The sequence below is a fragment of the Chelonia mydas genome, chromosome 4 (assembly GCF_015237465.2).
Source record: "Chelonia mydas isolate rCheMyd1 chromosome 4, rCheMyd1.pri.v2, whole genome shotgun sequence".
NCBI classification, from domain to species: domain Eukaryota; kingdom Metazoa; phylum Chordata; order Testudines; family Cheloniidae; genus Chelonia; species Chelonia mydas.
In genome coordinates this window covers 95,322,700-95,339,417 of record NC_057852.1, presented here as the reverse complement: position 1 = coordinate 95,339,417, position 16,718 = coordinate 95,322,700, and the positions used below count along the sequence as shown (strand labels likewise).

The 16,718-nt window shown below is 41.7% G+C and overlaps 1 protein-coding gene across 7 annotated transcripts in view; it reads right to left on the bottom strand.

Moving 5' to 3' along the window:
* Positions 1-16,345, bottom strand: part of ATP8A1 (ATPase phospholipid transporting 8A1) — a 252,619-nt gene extending 236,274 nt beyond the window's left edge. For 2 of the 7 annotated variants that reach the window (XM_027831498.3, XM_043544445.1), the window contains exon 1: positions 15,368-15,627. In XM_027831498.3, coding sequence (XP_027687299.2) covers positions 15,368-15,416 — 49 coding nt within the window. In that variant the 5' untranslated portion in view covers positions 15,417-15,627. Of the gene's footprint in view, positions 1-15,367 lie in introns of all 7 variants that reach the window. The other 5 variants (XM_043544446.1, XM_043544443.1, XM_043544444.1 and 2 more) reach the window with 5 other exon arrangements.
* Positions 16,346-16,718: the final 373 nt, after the last annotated feature.

The window sequence follows — 16,718 nt, the reverse complement described above, 5'->3', positions numbered from 1 at the left end:
AAAAGGTATACCCCTTAGCTCTCTTTGGGTTTCTTGTTTAGCATTCACTCATTAAAAATTCATACCTTATAAAAAAATCCCAGACAAAAATCTATGTTAAATTTGAGTTAAGTCTGAAAGTACCTAACAGTATTCAGGGTAAAATATATTACAGAGATGTTGTAATTATCCCCAAATCAAGCACTGTAAACAGAGAACATTCAGAATTAAGGTTAAACTTGTATATTGTGCACAAATACTAAATCATTCCACATATCAATTTCAAAGCTCTTCTTCCTTGTTACATTAACCATTACATTGTCACTGAATGTAAAATTGAACTCTAAAGTGTAAAAGGGAATATTATAACTACATCCTTTTAATATATACTAATTCCCCATCCTCTGCCTATGTTCATAGGCTATCTTTGCCTAATTTGCAGACTGTAAATTATTTGGTGCAACAACCATGTGGCTTTCTAAAATGTTTGGAGCTTTACAAAGTTACAGAACATAATATAATATCATAATTATTATTAATAGTACACCAGCGAAGAAATATTTTGGTTAATCTTTGCTAAATATATCTTTCTAGGGTTGATGGTGAAAATATCCTAACAGAAAAAAAAAATCTAGTCGGATATCAAGTGCCTCAACTGAACAAACGAGGAAGACTAGCCTAAGGCCTTGTCTACACTAAAGGGAAAAGTTTATCTAAACTACACAATTTGAGTGACGTAAATAACGTAACTCAAATCGACTTAGCTTAGATCTACTTACCGCGGAGTCCACACTAAGCGACATCAACTCCCCTTACTTTTCTTGATCATGTGGAGTACAGGAGTCAACAGGTGAGTGATTGGCAGTTGATTTAGCGGGTCTTCATTAAACCCACTAAATTGAACGCCAATGCATCCATCGCCGCAGTGTCGATCCTCCGGTAAGTGTAGACAAGCCCTAACTAACCTACAGCCATAAACAATAAAAATGATGGAATTGCCTTGTTTACTAGTAAATTAATAATAAAACCTCAGAACGCACATCACTACATACTTCTAGTTATACTGATCACATTCTTTGTACTCTACAACAGCTTTCCAGATGAGCTTTTTAAGCTGCTACAAGTCGGTTTTTCTTTTTCACTGCACCCTGACCAATTTGCTTCATCAAAAGAACAAAAAGTTAATAGCATAGTGATCTTCCTCTAGACAAACTCATTTATAATTTAGTGTTTACGTATCTGTGTAATTAAAATTTATTAGCAGTTGAGCTCTTAATCTACATCTCTCTTAGCACCCAAAAGAGACGATTAGATCAAAGCAATTTGCCACAAACCATGCTTTCTGATTCCAGGGTACAAATAAGAGATTTCTGGTTAAAGAAAAAAAAGACATGAAAGAAGTTGGGCAGTACAGCTGATGTAAAGATAGTTATCTGTATCTTCATCTATATATACATACATACACACACATACACATATACCTATATCCCCTAAACCACTGCATACTAATTGCAGATTAATTCAGCAATTGAGTGGTGATAATTAAGCAATAAGACACAGAGGGAGCATTATTAGGCATGAATAAGGGGATAAAGCATCAAGAAACAATGATAATCCAGCATAATGTATGCTTCATTATGTTTTACTAGAAATATAAAATGGCTTTACACAAATATTACCTAAAATATACTAGATGTATATTACCACCTGTTAATGTTTTTAATTTCAAATACATTAATCCATACCAATGAGCTCCACCTTCTTGTCAGTGAATGGTATACATTATCACCATACAGTTCAGTGTTTTGGCAGTAAATGCTTGAAGTTCTGCCCAGTAGCTCTGAGGAAACCTGCAGCTGAAGTTTCCACAGCACACAGTGGAGACAGGATAATAGTAATAACAACAAATTATAAAATTTAAATTAGATTCTATTCTGAAAAATGACATCAAAAGGCATTGTGGAATTTCCATTGTTAATTATCCCTCAAGAATTGCTTGTAAAATGGCAGAAGGCACAGTGGTTGGTGGAATGGTAAATAATTATAAGGATAGGCAAGTTCTACAGAATGATCCAGGTTGCATGGTAAACTGGGTTAGTTAGTCCATTACTGTAATACTGTGTCCAGTTTTCATGTCCACATTTTTAAAAGAACATTGCCAATTTGGAAAAGGTTCAAAAAAGACCTACAAGAATAAAATGAGTTATGGAAGATTTGCCTTACAAACTCAAGAAGCCTCAGGTAGCCTGGCGGCCTTGGGGTATGCCTTTGACTTACAGTTCAAGAGATCCTGGGGTAGTTATGTCAGTGGAAGTAAAATTATTACCAGCTGAAGTTCTTTGGCCTGTGTTTCTGGAGGAGGTCAGACTAGATGATTAAAATAGTCCCTTCTGGATCTATGTAGTTTAAAAAAAGAAAAGGTAAGACAAGTGACTGAATCTATAAGTATCTATTAATAATGCTCTTTTAATGTAATTTTTGTGTGTGTAATTACCTAGGTTTTAAAAAGTAAACTGAAAAAACAAGTTCCATTGTATGGCATCCACATCGGTCATCAGCCGGGTTGGAACCCACAGATACACCTAAACACTTATAAAAAATGTTCTAGTTCTTTGTGTGTAATATATTTCTAGCATGAACTACATATACCATAAACCATCACTGTCAGGCAAACAGGTCTGCATTTAAGCTCAGCAACAATGGCAGGTTGATGGCTGCTCAATGCGTATGCCCACAGCTGTGATCACTCCTGTACCTGCCTTGTTCCAGCCTTGTTCTAAGCCTCATTCCTATCCTGCTCCAGCCCTGCTTCCCTGCTTGCTCCCAACTCTGGCTCTGACCCCAACCCTTGGCTTGGCTCCTGGTCCCTGACTCCAGCTCAAACCACTAGGCCTGACCGCCACTGCTCTGACCACTAGGTATAACTGCCCATGCCTTGATACTTGACAGTCACCTATCAATACAGATCATTCTCCAATCCACCTGCCCATTATGCGCCACAGACACCAGCATCTTGTGTCATAAATTTAACCACCAAATGCAGTCCAGCAGCTTAACCCTTGCGCATGTCAACTTCCTGCTATGGTCAAGATACCACACTTCATATCTTTCATAGATTCACAGATATTTAGATCAGAAGGGACCATTATGATCATCTAGTCTGACCTCCTGCACAACGCAGGCCACAGAATTTCACCCACCACTCCTGCAAAAAACCTCACACCTCTATCTGTGCTATTGAAGTCCTCAAATCGTAGTTTAAAGACTTCAAAGAGCAGAGAATCCTCCAGCAAGTGACCCGTGCCCCATGCTACAGAGGAAGGCAAAAAACCTCCAGGGCCTCTTCCAATCTGCCCTGGAGGAAAATTCCTTCCCGATCCCAAATATGGCGATCAGCTAAACCCTGAGCATATGGGCAAGATTCATCAGCCAGATACTACAGAAAATTCTTTCCTGGGTAACTAAGATCCCACCCCATCTAATATCCCATCACAGGCCATTGGGCCTACTTACCATGAATATTTAGTTACCAAAACCATGTTATCCCATCATACCATCTCCTCCATAAACTTATTGAGTTTAATCTTAAAGCCAGATAGATCTTTTGCCCCCACTGCTTCCCTTGGAAGGCTATTCCAAAACTTCACTCCTCTGATGGTTAGAAACCTTCATCTAATTTCAAGTCTAAACTTCCTGGTGGCCAGTTTATCTTAATCTTCATGGATGAAATTTACCTCTTTGTAGAGGGCCAACACAATGCTTATGCCTTACGGAATTTTACCCCATATGCACTCCAGAAACAGGACCATTCACTCATTTACTTGTGTGGTAGAAAGTCCAAAGTACTTTATTCTCTCTGACTGTACAATACCATTTATACTGTCCCTATTGACCATCCCAGTGCAAGTCAGATACAGACTATATATCCACTTTTTTCAACTCTATTGTACAAATATCAGCTGCTCATTTCAGAGGAACCTGTTATCATACCAAGCCAGTACAATACTCTAACGAGCAATACAGGAAAGAGCTAATGTATCTGCAGAATGTATTATTTTAATTTAGAATGATTTCAAAAATGTCGTAAATTCCAGACACGATATGAGCCTTGGGTCAAGAACAAGTCAGAGGGACAGTACAAAGGCTGATTCTGAAATGTGCAATGTGGTATTTTCCACATCTATGTTCATTTAAGAGACTAAGAAATTGGAATGATATTTGAATATTTATCTACCTCCCCTTATGTTAATTTCCATATATCATAGTTAAACTTAAAGGAAATACATTTTATTGGTTAATTTTCCCTTTTTATTTTTTAATGAAAAAGGGCCCCAAACAGAAGTTTAGGAGATCTTCAAAATACCCACTAGCCTACTTTCCACTAGCTACAGCTCATTCCCACACCTTTCCTTAAAATGTAGACATTAGGAGCTCACCAAGTTTAGAGCCTATTTCACAATGTCCTGCAGAGTTTGAGTTCTGCAATGCCACCAGCTCCTCTCCTCAGACAGCTCCAAATGTCTTGCAATGCCATGAAAATTTTAGCAGTTAAACAGGGTTTTCTCTATCTCGCCACCATTTGTTCTCTTTGAGGTCTGCCTAAGCTTTATAATGAGATCATGGTACCATGCAGACTTCATAAAACACACAATGCCATAGCAAGCAAACACATTTTTAAATAAATATCTTAAAGGTGACTATCTGCCTATGCCCTAGTTTTTAAATGGTGTTTATCCACATGCAAAGTTTGAAATATCATAATCAATGTGATTTTCTTTTAGCTAGAGGGACTTCTCCCAAATAAAGTCTGACACTGATTAACACTTCAGTTTATATTTAGGCAGCCATGATTTAAGTTGGACTAAATTGCCTTCAATAAGTTAAAAAAAAGCCTCTAATGTACTCTGAAATGTCTTTTAGTTAAAAATAATTTCAAAGCAAAAAGTTATAAGAAGAGGAAAAAATATGGTTTATAATGAAAATATGGTTATATTAAATAAATATGGTTTATAATGAAACCTTCACTACAGAGTTGCTACTGCATAACTAAGGTAATTTTAAATTACCTGTAACTCAGACAGTTTTACAAATGTTCTTCGTACAAAAAAAGTTGAGTACCATCCTGCAACAAATCCAACTATTACAAACTTGTTTAAATTAAGATGACCATGAGATGGTGGAGTTCAGGATCCTGACAAAAGAAAGAAAGGAGAGCAGCAGAATACAGACCCTGGACTTCAGAAAAGCAGACTCTGACTTCCTCAGGGAAGTGATGGACAGGATCCTCTGGGAGGCTAATATGTGGGGAAAAGGAGTTCAGGAGAGCTGGCTGTATTTTAAAGAAGCCTTAGTGAGGGCACAGGAACAAACCATCCCGATGTGCAGAAAGAATAGCAAATATGGTAGGCAACCAGCTTGGTTTAACAGAGAAATCTTTGGTGAGCTTAAACACAAAACAGAAGCTTACAAGAAGTGGAAACTTGGGTAGATGACAAGGGAGGGGTATAAAAATATTGTTTAAGCATGCAGGGCTGTAATCAGGAAGGCCAAAGCACAATTGGAGTTGCATCTAGCAAGGGATATGAAGGGTTTCTACAGGTATGATAGCAACAAGAAGAAGGTTTGGGGAAAGTGTGGGACCCTTACTGAATGGGGGAGGCAACCTAGTGACAGATGATGTGGAAAAAGCTGAAGTACTCAATGCTTTTTTTGCCTCGGTTTTCACAGACAAGGTCAGCTACCAGACTGCTGCACTGGGCAGCACAGTATGGGGACGAAGTGAGCAGCCCTCAGTCGTGAAAGAACAGGTTAAGAACTATTTAGAAAAGCTGGATATGCACAAGTCCATGGGGCCGGATCTAATGCATCCAAGGGTGCTGACGGAGTTGGCTGATGTGATTGCAGAGCCACTGGCCATTATCTTTGAAAACTCGTGGTGATCAGAAGTCCCTGATGACTGGAAAAAGAAAAATATAGTGCCCATCTTTAAAAAAGGGAAGAAAGAGAATCTGGGAAACTACAAACCGGTCAGCCTCACCTCAGTCCCCGGAAAAATAATGGAGGACCTCAAGGAATCCATTTTGAAGCACTTGGAGGAGAGGAAGGTGATTAGGAACAGTCAACATGGATTCACCAACGGCAAGTCATGCCTGACCAACCTGATTACCTTCTATGAAGAGATGACTGGCTTCGTGGATATGGGGAAAGCGGTGGACATGATATACGTTGACTTTAGCAAAGTTCTTAATACAGTCTCCCACAGTATTCTTGCCAGTAAGTTAAAGAAGTATGTATTGGATGAATGGACTGTACAGTGGCTAGAAAGCTGGCTAGATCGTTGGGCTCAACGGGTAGTGATCAACAGCTCAATGTCTAGTTGACAGCCGGTAGAAAGGAGAGTGCCCAGGGGTTGATTTTGTTCAACATCTTCATTAATGATCTGGATGATGGGATGGATTGCACCCTCAGCAAGTTCGTGGATGACACTAAGCTGCGGGGAGAGGTAGATACACTGGAGGGTAGGGATAGGGTCCAGAGTGACCAAGACAAATTGGAGGATTGGGCCAAAAGAAATCTGATGAGGTAAACAAGGACAAGTGCAGAGTCCTGCACTTAGAATGGAAAAATCCCATATGCTGCTACAGGCTGTGGACTGACTGGCTAAGCAGCAGTTCTGCAGAAAAGGATCCGGTGATTACAGTGGACAAGAAACTGGATATGAGTCAACAGTGTGCTCTTGTTACCAGGAAGGCTAGCGACATATTGGGCTGCATTAGTAGGAGCATTGCCAGCAGATCAAGAGAAGTAATTATTCCCCTCTATTCGGCACCGGTGAGGCCACATCTGGAGTATTGCGTCCAGTTTTGGGCCCCCCACTACAGAAAGGATGTGGACAACTGGAGATAGTCCAGTGGAGGGCAATGAAAATTATTAGGGGGCTAGGGCACATGACTTATGAAGAGAGGAAGAAAAGAAGAGTGAGGGGGAATTTTATAGCAGCTTTCACCTACCTGAAGGGGGGTTCCAAAGAGGATGGAGCAAGGCTGTTCTCAGTGGTGGCAGATGATAGAACAAGGAGCAATAGTCTCAAGTTGCAGTGGGGGAGGTCTAGGTTGGAAAAGCTATTTCACTAGGAGGGTGGTGAAGCACTGGGATCGGTTACCTAGGGAGGTGGTGCACTCTCCATCCTTAGAGGTTTTTAAGGCCCGGCTTGGCAAAGCCCTGGCTGGGATGATTTAGTTGGGGTTGGTCCTGTTTCGGGGGAGGGAGGGGGGGGCTGGACTAGATGACCTCCTGAGGTCTCTTCCAACCCTAAACTTCTACGATTCTATGTTCTCTGACATGTAGATGGTCAGCTATAGGCCTGGATGCAGCTACAGCAGCAGTTCTCAAGGAGGGGCCCATGGCCTCCTGCAGAGCTGCAAGTAGGTTTTAGGGGTCCTCCAAGCAAGGCTGGCATTAGACTCACTGGGGCCCAGGGCAGGAAGCCGAAGCCCCGCCGTGCAGAACTGAAGCCTGGGGCCCCAAGCCCCGCCACCTGGGGTTGAAACCAAAGCCTGAGCAACTTAGCTTTGTGGGGCCTCCTGTGGCAGGGCCCCAAGCAATTGCCCTGCTTCCTATCCCCTAACACTGGCCCTGGCTTTTATAGGCACAGGTGAGCCATGGAGTTTTTAAAGCATTTGGCGGGGGGGGGGGGGGGGGGGAAGAGCTCAGAAAGAAAAAGGCTGAGAGCAACGAGATAACTGAATGGGAGATCTTCACATTGTGTACATACTAGGATTTTTATGAAACTTATCTACCACCTTTCTGAGGTTTCTTTTTTATTCTGCAGATTTAAAAATATAAAACTTGTCTCACATTGCAACAATTGTGTATTATGGACAGATCTTAAACTGAGATGAGCTAGGACATTCATATGTCATTCTCAACTACTTTTCTAAAACGTAAACCACTTTCTGAATGCCTTTTTCATGATAGGATCATAAAAATCTACTTAATGTCATAGGAAGCCAGTCTACTAATCAATTTCTAAATAAACTTATAATTCATTGTAAAATAAACAAAAGCCTGTCAGTCTCAAATTTTACCAACATAAGAACGGCCATACTGGGTCAGAAAAAAGGTCCATCTAGCCCAGTATCCTGTCTTCCGACAATGGCCAATGCCAGGTGCCCCAGAGGGAATGGGCAGAACAAGTAATCACCAAGTGATCCATCCCCTGTCGCCCATTCCAAGCTTCTGGCAAACAGAGGCTAGGGACACCATCCCTGTCCATCCTGGCTAGTAGCCATTGATGGACCTATCCTCCATGAATTTATCTAGTTCTTTTTTGAACCCTGTTATAATCTTGGCCTTCACAACATCCTCTGGCAAGGAGTTCCACAGGTTGACTGTGTGTTGTGTGCAAAAAAAACTTCCTTTTGTTTGTTTTAAACCTGCTACCTATTCATTTCATTTGGTGACACCCAGTTCTTGTTCTTGTATTATGAGAAGTAAATAACACTTCCTTATTTACTTTCTCCACACCAGTCATGATTTTATAGACCTCTGTCATATCCCCCCTTAGTCATCTCTTTTCCAAGCTGAAAAGCCCCAGTCTTATTAATCTTTCCTCATATGGCAGCTATTCCATACCCCTAATCATTTTTGTTGGCCTTTTCTGAACCTTTTCCAATTTCAACCTATCTTTTTTGAGATGGGGCAATCACATCCACACACAGTATTCAAGATGTGAGCATGCCATGGATTTATAGAGAGTCAATGATATTTTCTCTCTCATTATCTATCCCTTTCTGTTCACTTTTTTGACTGCCACTGCACACTGAGTGGATGTTTTCAGAGAACTATCCACGACTCCAAGATCTGTTTCTTGAGTGGTAACAGCTAATTTAGACCCCATCATTTTACATGTGTAGTTGGGATTATGTTTTCCAATGTGCATTACTTTGCATTTATCAACATAGAATTTCATCTGCCATTTTGTTGTCCAGTCACGCAGTTTTGAGAGATCCTTTTGTAGCACTTCACAGTCTGTCTGGGACTTAACTATCTTGAGCAGTTTTGTATCATCTGCAAATTTTGCCACCTCACTGTTTACCCCTTTTTCAAGATCATTTATGAATATATTGAATAGGATTTATTGTGCGACACCATTACTTACCTCTCTCCATTCTGAAAACTGACCATTTATTTCTACTCTTTGTTTCCTATCTTTTAACCAGTTACCACTCCATGAGAGGACCTTTCCTCTTATCCCATGGCAGCTTACTTTGCTTAAGAGCCTTTGGTGAGGGACCTTGTCAAAGGCTTTCTGAAAATCTAAGTACACTATATCCACTGGATCCCGTTTGTCCACATGCTTGTTGACCCCCTCAAAGAATTCTAGTGGATTGGTGAGGTATGATTTCCCTTTACAAAAACCATGTTGACTCTTCCCCAACAAATTATGTTCATCTGTGTCTGACAATTTTGTTCTTTACTATAGTTTCAATTAGTTTGCCCATACTGAAGTCACATACACAAAGAAAATGTGGTTTTAGGAATGGGAGAAAATTCTCATAATAAAATAATCCTTTACTAAAAGTGCCTAATGTTTTGAAATCAAGCAAGTCTTATTCATATGTTTAATAGACTACAAAGCTAAAGAAAATGGTTTGCCCTCTACTTCTCACTAGTCCCCAAGTGAAAAAGGCTCCCTGGAAGCTAGATTAAACTTTCCTTGACCTTGCCTTCCCCCCCCCCCGCACCTTCATCCCCTCTAAAAATCACACATACAAACCATTACAAAAAAGTCTGCAAGAATTAAGTTACGGAAGTGAAACAAATGTAAAAGTGAAACAATTTAAAAAGTGAAACTAATCTGAGAGGAAACAATAAACAAATATATGATTGAAAGTGAAGAGTCAATTGTTCCAGGGAGAATTGGTTAATGAACAGTACAGATTAAAAAAAAAAAACAACCCAACAAAACAGAAGTAGGTGACCCATCACCTCATATCCTCCCCTGCAAAAAGAAATATTGCAAAACTCCTTATTAAAGTTTGAGTTAGAATAGTTAAACAGATGTCTATCTAATGTTAAGGCAACCTACTTCCTATTTCATCTGACCACCAATAAGCTATCAGAAAAGAAATTCAGCACTGTTGGAGACTATGGATGAATGAAAAGCTGTCTCTCTTCTTTTTTGCATTTAGCTAATGCTAAGTCTACATTATAGCCTATGTCAGCGTAATTTGTGTCACTCAGGAGTGTGAATAAACCACCTCTCTGAGCAACATAAGTTACACCGACATAAGTGCTTGTGTACACAGCACTGTGTCGGTGGGAGAGCTTCGCGTGCCAACATAGCTTCTGCTATTCATGGCGGTGGTTTTATTATGCCAATGAGAGAGCTCTCTCCCATCGGCAGAGAGCATCTTCACCAGATACGTTTCAGCAGTGCAGCTGCATCTGTACAACTGCAGCACTGTACGTGTAGACATGCCCTAAGTAACAAAATATTCTGAAGCTCAGTTTACTAGTGATGCTAACCTCCTGTTGTCTATGAGAAGGAAGAACATTATAATTTTCACACTCACAGTGGGAGTTGTGATGCTGCAACAGTAGTGCCTACTAGTCTGAGGGGGGAGAGAAATTTCTGCAAGAAGCATCATTCTTATTCTCTAGATCAGCTAAATATATAGCCATAGCAAATTTAACCAGAGATGAATGATGCATTTTTAACAAAGGTTTCCCTCCATGCCCATCCTTACATTCCTCAGCTGAAAGAAAAAGCATTTGCCACGAAGAAGTGCAGTCATATGCACTGAAAAAAATATGGTGGCAAATTCCAAAGTGTAGTTCTACTCTGAAAATTGATCACGCAAAAAAGGCACCTTTATATTTAAAATTATTTCCCCTATATATTCAGAATAATAATTACTTCCTTTTCTGATACACACATTTTTACTACTTATTATTCCAGTTATTGCTACAGAGACATCAAGTTAAGGGAGAGTGAGTTGGATATCACATCAACAAAACTGTTAACCAATGTGCAGTCTCTTCCTGAAACATCAAACAGAAAGAACCCTGTGTGACTTTCAGGTCAGTTTGAAGAGGTGGAAGTTAAATAAGAAAAACAAAACATTTTTTATTTGTAAACAAGAACAGCAAATCTGGAAATTGTTGATAGATTGAAATGTAACATCTCATTCCATTTCAGGGTCACTTTAAGAAATGACAGGTTTCAGAGTAACAGCCGTGTTAGTCTGTATTCGCAAAAAGAAAAGGAGTACTTGTGGCACCTTAGAGACTAACCAATTTATTTGAGCATAAGCTTTCGTGAGCTACAGCTCACTTCATCGGATCCGATGAAGTGAGCTGTAGCTCACGAAAGCTTATGCTCAAATAAATTGGTTAGTCTCTAAGGTGCCACAAGTACTCCTTTTCTTTTTAAGAAATGACTGAGTGGATTCAGGATTTAGTTTAAACTGTTCTGAGATTAAGAATTAAGGTAGACAAAATGTAAGAGGAAAAAGGAAAAAATGGAAAAAAGGAAAAAGGAAAACTAGGAAGAGACAGAAGAAGTAACTCTACCCCACTATCTAGCTTTATGAGTTCCCAAATAGGTTTGGCCCAATTCTAAGTGCACTGCTTTGGAATCCAAACAACACTGAAAAAGATTCCAGGGTAAAAGTGGAGATGCTTTACCCTTAGAAAAAGGTACATGCTTTTATTCTTGCTGTAGGACTAGTATAAACTTAAAAAATTAAAGTTAGCCTAAGTTTGGTTAAGAAAATAACATTTTCATCTTATAGTTTATGGCCAGTAGGGAAAAGGCCCCAATCAGCAAGTAAATGAAGGCGGTGAAATAGTAAGTAGTGTTACTTGTAGTGTGGGAAGGATATATAGTTCCAAAAGTAACTAATAAAGTAAAAAAGGTGCAGTAACACCACAAAGAAAAGCTGTCTTAAAAGAAACAAGCCCAAACCTTCCCCGTGTTCTACTGATAAGCAAGGAGGTGGAGAAGAAGATAAGAAAAGCAAGACCCTGGGGAAAAAAGGAGTCTGTGAATGTTATCTGGATTAAGACTGGAAATAAGGGTGAATTGTCTCAAATTGGTTTTTAGCTGAACTCAGTAATTGGCAATGACATCACTTGTTTGTTAAAGGGTATAAACAGTAAACTCTTACAGGGGTTTATTGCTAATACTTACCTGACCACATTGGAGTAGACCAATATGGGTCTAAGCACCTCTGAGTTAAGCCTATTTGTAAGTATACTGATCACATGCTTATACATATTGTTAGTTACTGTACTGGATGTGGTGACTGCTTATTGACAGGTTTCAGAGTTGCAGCCGTGTTAGTCTGTATTCGCAAAAAGAAAAGGAGTACTTGATGCATTCAGTGGAATGCATCTGATGAAGTGAGCTGTAGCTCACGAAAGCTTATGCTCAAATAAATGTGTTAGTCTCTAAGGTGCCACAAGTACTCCTTTTCTGATTGCTTACTATAAAGCTGTTATACATGTTTAGAGCAACTGCATAAGATACCCTCTGGCCTTTGGATTTAATAAATAAATTTATGCTTAAATTAGTGTTTGGTGGTTTCCCATATCAGTATTAATAATTTCAAATATTATTACTAAGTCCAAAACTTGCCTTTAAGGAGGGAGCAGGGAATAACAAAAAGAAAACAAAGGAAAACCACATACTCAAGAACACTTTTCTTCCAAGGACTGAATGAAGAACTGGCAGACTTACTATGTTGCTACTCAACCCAAATGGCGATTCAGTTTCCATAGAATATAGCTGAAGACATTAGACATTGCTTAACTGAGGAGATTTTCACATAACATAGTTATACAGTATGCAATATGTTAATATTAGGATCAGTTTTAAATACTCATTTTAGAAACTTAAAATGCAAGAATTACCCAAGCACCATTCATCCCTCCAATTTTGCCCTTTTACATAAGGACTCTCAGAAGGTAGTCTTACACCTGTCTTCCACAGTGCCTCACCTTGGGGAATCCTTCTGGAGCTGGGGCTGGGGCTGGGGCTTTTAAGCCCCTTTACACTAGCATACTGGAACCAGAATGAGGGTGAAGATCTCACTCTAGAATTGCTGGAAAGCTTCCTTTACAAATGTAGATGGATTCTATCACGATGTAAAAGACTTGCTTGTAAAAACTATTTGGAAACCTAAGCTTGGTATGTGGTTCTAATTTGATTCAACCCTATCCACACTGGCCAAGCAAGCCATATTTGAAAATAATTTAGCTTGAACAATATTCAAAGGCCAATACAAATGACTCCACAACTAGTTTCACTATGTCACTGAGCCAAGAGAACGAAAAGATACTAAATCTGCTCAATATCTCTTTCTACTGTGGGCAAAGTAGCCACATAACGGTTCAAGAAGGAACGTTTTTTGGTTTTGTTTAAAAAACAAAACAAGACAAGAAGTATAGTGTGCAGAGATATTAGAGAACATACATTTTTCTGTATTTTTTCTATTTGTACTTAGCTGTCAATGAAAATTAACATATTTGATAAAAATATAGAAATAGTATAGTACTAGAAAATTAAAGAGGGCTAAATTGCACCACTAAACCTATCTCATACCCTGCGCCACCACAGGAGTAAACCAGGAAGGAATTGTGCCTCAGTATATCACAATTCTTCATCTGTTTCCCCTTTGCTCTGGACTGGAGTAAATTACTTCACACCTTTTCAGGGCTCATCTTATACCCTACTCTCTTTATGTGCCTTGCCAGGTAAAGAACCTAGGAAGCAGGAGGTATAGCCAAGTCTTCTATCTATCTACTTGCTAGGGCAGGGAGAGAGATATTAGGACAGTAGACCCTGTTTCCACTCCATCCAACCTTTCCCCAACCCAACCCACTACCCAAGCAATCTGAGCAGACCTTACTCAGACATGCAGGGAAATAAGGGCAGGGCCTTAATAATCTTTCTTACTCCTCTGCATGGCCAAGTAAGGGTTAGGGATAATCCAACCCATAGTGTGCAAAAGTCTGATTCAAATGTGAAATCCTACAACATATCCAAAGAAATTAAATGCAAATCTACAATAATGAAATGTTACTACCGCTCAAAGTTATAACTTTCACAGCAACCATGATTCAGTCTCACTGGCCAGAATACATGAACTCTCATGATCTATATAATACTAAATAGTAATTTGTGTCCAAAATTACAGCTACTGTAGTAATCATAATTTTGATTTGTGTGTAAAGCCTAAAATATTGCATTAACACAGTTTTTACATTTATCATAATAAAAATGCACATCTTTCTTGTGATATATTGCTTTTATAAAGCGGTTCATTATATTTTTAAACCTAGTGACTAATGAATCCAAACTGAGCAAGATGCCCAATATCTACACAGTCCTGAACGTTCAGGCAAGTTGTGCCATAAATTCCTCTCATAATTTTTTGCACTAAGAATGACTGCATCCTTTGTCCCATGTATGAACTAACAGAATGCACACACCATCCTTTAAAGAATGAAAAAGTCAAGGTAATCAGCCATAACTCTTCAACAGGGTAACAGCATTCCCATTCATCTCCTGTTGCTCAGCATTGACATGGATAGACAACATACTCTGTGCAAAAGCCAGTGAGGTGAACAAGGAAAGTAAACAAGTTCATAATTTAAAGAAGGAAAATATTGCACTGAAGTTACATAATTCAGCCAGGCACCAAGCCTACTACAAAAACAATGATGGCAACATGAAATGACTGCTGTTGTTTACTTACACAAATACTAGCTCTAAAGAACAATGAAAATACTTTTATTTTTTTGCCAACTACCCAGAACACGTATCATAAATACTCCCGTTTTAGTGAAGAAATGGTATTCAGGTGGGACTGGATTTGGGGGGAGGGAGAGGCAGGCTTGGACAGCTGGCCCAGGGCTCTCCTCCTGCCAGGTGTGCGCTAGAGGGGGAAGCCGGGAGACATGAGGTGTGTGGGTACGAGAGACAGACGCAGGAGGAGAGAGCAGTGAAAAAAGGAGGCGCACACGCAAAGCTGAGGCGAGTGGGCAGCAGAGGGGCAGGGAGAAGAGCGAGGCAGATGACAGACAAAAAACGAGCACCGGCGGCAGGTCTGCAGGTGGAGGGGACATTCAGACACCACGGTGATAGGCGTCACTGTACGAGCGTGGGCAGAGCGGAGCCCATTCAACAGCTGGCGCAGGGCACAAACCGCAGTCGGGCTCCAGCCGGGGGGCGCGGTTCCCCGCCCCATCCCTCCGCCGCCCCTCGGTGCAGCACAGCTCCAGCGGCCGCCGCTCAGCTCCCGATAGAGGGGAGACAAGGAGGCAGCTAAAGAGAGGCGTCCCGGCGCAGCGCCCAGGGAGGGGCTGCGGTGGCACTCACCCTCCGCTCTGGAGCGGATCTCGGACACGGTTTTCTGCACCGCGGGCATCGTCGCTGACTCGGAGAGGACGAAAACCGCTGCCTGCGAAGGGCTCGGCACCTGACGCTGCTGCTGCCGCCCCCGAAGCCGTGCAGGTGCAGCTCTCTCCGGGGGCCCGCACGGCCAGGGCCTGGCGGGGGAAGGGGAGACCGTTGGACCCTGTCTCACGCTGCGGTCGCGAGCCCTGAAAACCTGCAGTTAGCGAGACTGCTGCTGCTCACAACTGACAGTAGCGGCGCTAGCGCTACTCACTCTCCCCCGCCCCGGAACGTACCAACTTCCAACCCCCCCACCCCCACCCTGGCAACAAGGGGTCCACTTCAGCATCCAAGTCTCTCTGGCTGAGCAGAGTCCGAGCCTTAATAATGCAGGTACATGGACTTGCCTTCCAGAGGCAAGGATCACTGGTGGCCCCGTTCCGTCCCCCCCTGTGGTGGGAGAAATGGACTGTGCCGAGCCCTGGGCCGCTGCCCAACACGGGAAGGGAGCGGGGAACGGGGCGCTTCTGGCGGCTGCGGTCACAGTCTCACGAAAGCTCTCACGAAATAAATTGGTTAGTCGCTAAGGTGCCACAAGTACTCCTTTTCTTTCCGCTGAAGAAGGAAATCCTCCCTCGGGCCGCAGTCCCGGAGCAGCAGGAGCCCCTATGCCGAGGCAGGGCGGTGCTGGGCCCCCCAGGGAAGGAGCTCTGGGTCCCGGTGCTCCACGAGGAGCAGCGCTGCCCTAAATCGCCATAGGCCCCACTCGCGATTGATCCACCGGTGGGCCCGCCGCAGCCCCTCCATATGCCGGGCCAAGGTTTGACCCACCCTGGGGAATTGCGCAGGCAAACCAGGAGGGTAATTGCAAGCGTGGACGAGGACAAACGGTTTAGCACCATCCCAACAACCGCGGCTTGGAGGGTTTAACCAGCCCTTCCGACATAACACTGGGACGGAAACGTGCTATGGTAATTTTCCCAGGGTAGAGCAGCATGCCTAGTCAGCTGCTGCGTGTGACATGCCCTTTCACCTGGGCTTTTAAAGGGCAAAAAGAGCAGGTGGGGGTCTTGCTCGTCTGAAAAGAGGAACTCCCTCACTTTTCTTTATTAATTATTTGTAACCCAGTGCCGTTGCTAGGCTGGGTGCTGGTCAAAATGTAGAGAGAGACACGGTCACGCCTTGCAGAAGCTCAGGCTGAAGAAGAATGTTAAGCTGTCACAGGGATAGGAAGAAAGATTTGTGCTTGCCTGTGTATCAACCACGCATTTCAAAGTTTCAGAGTAGCAGCCCTGTTAGTCTGTATTCGCAAAAAGAAAAGGCGTACTAGTGG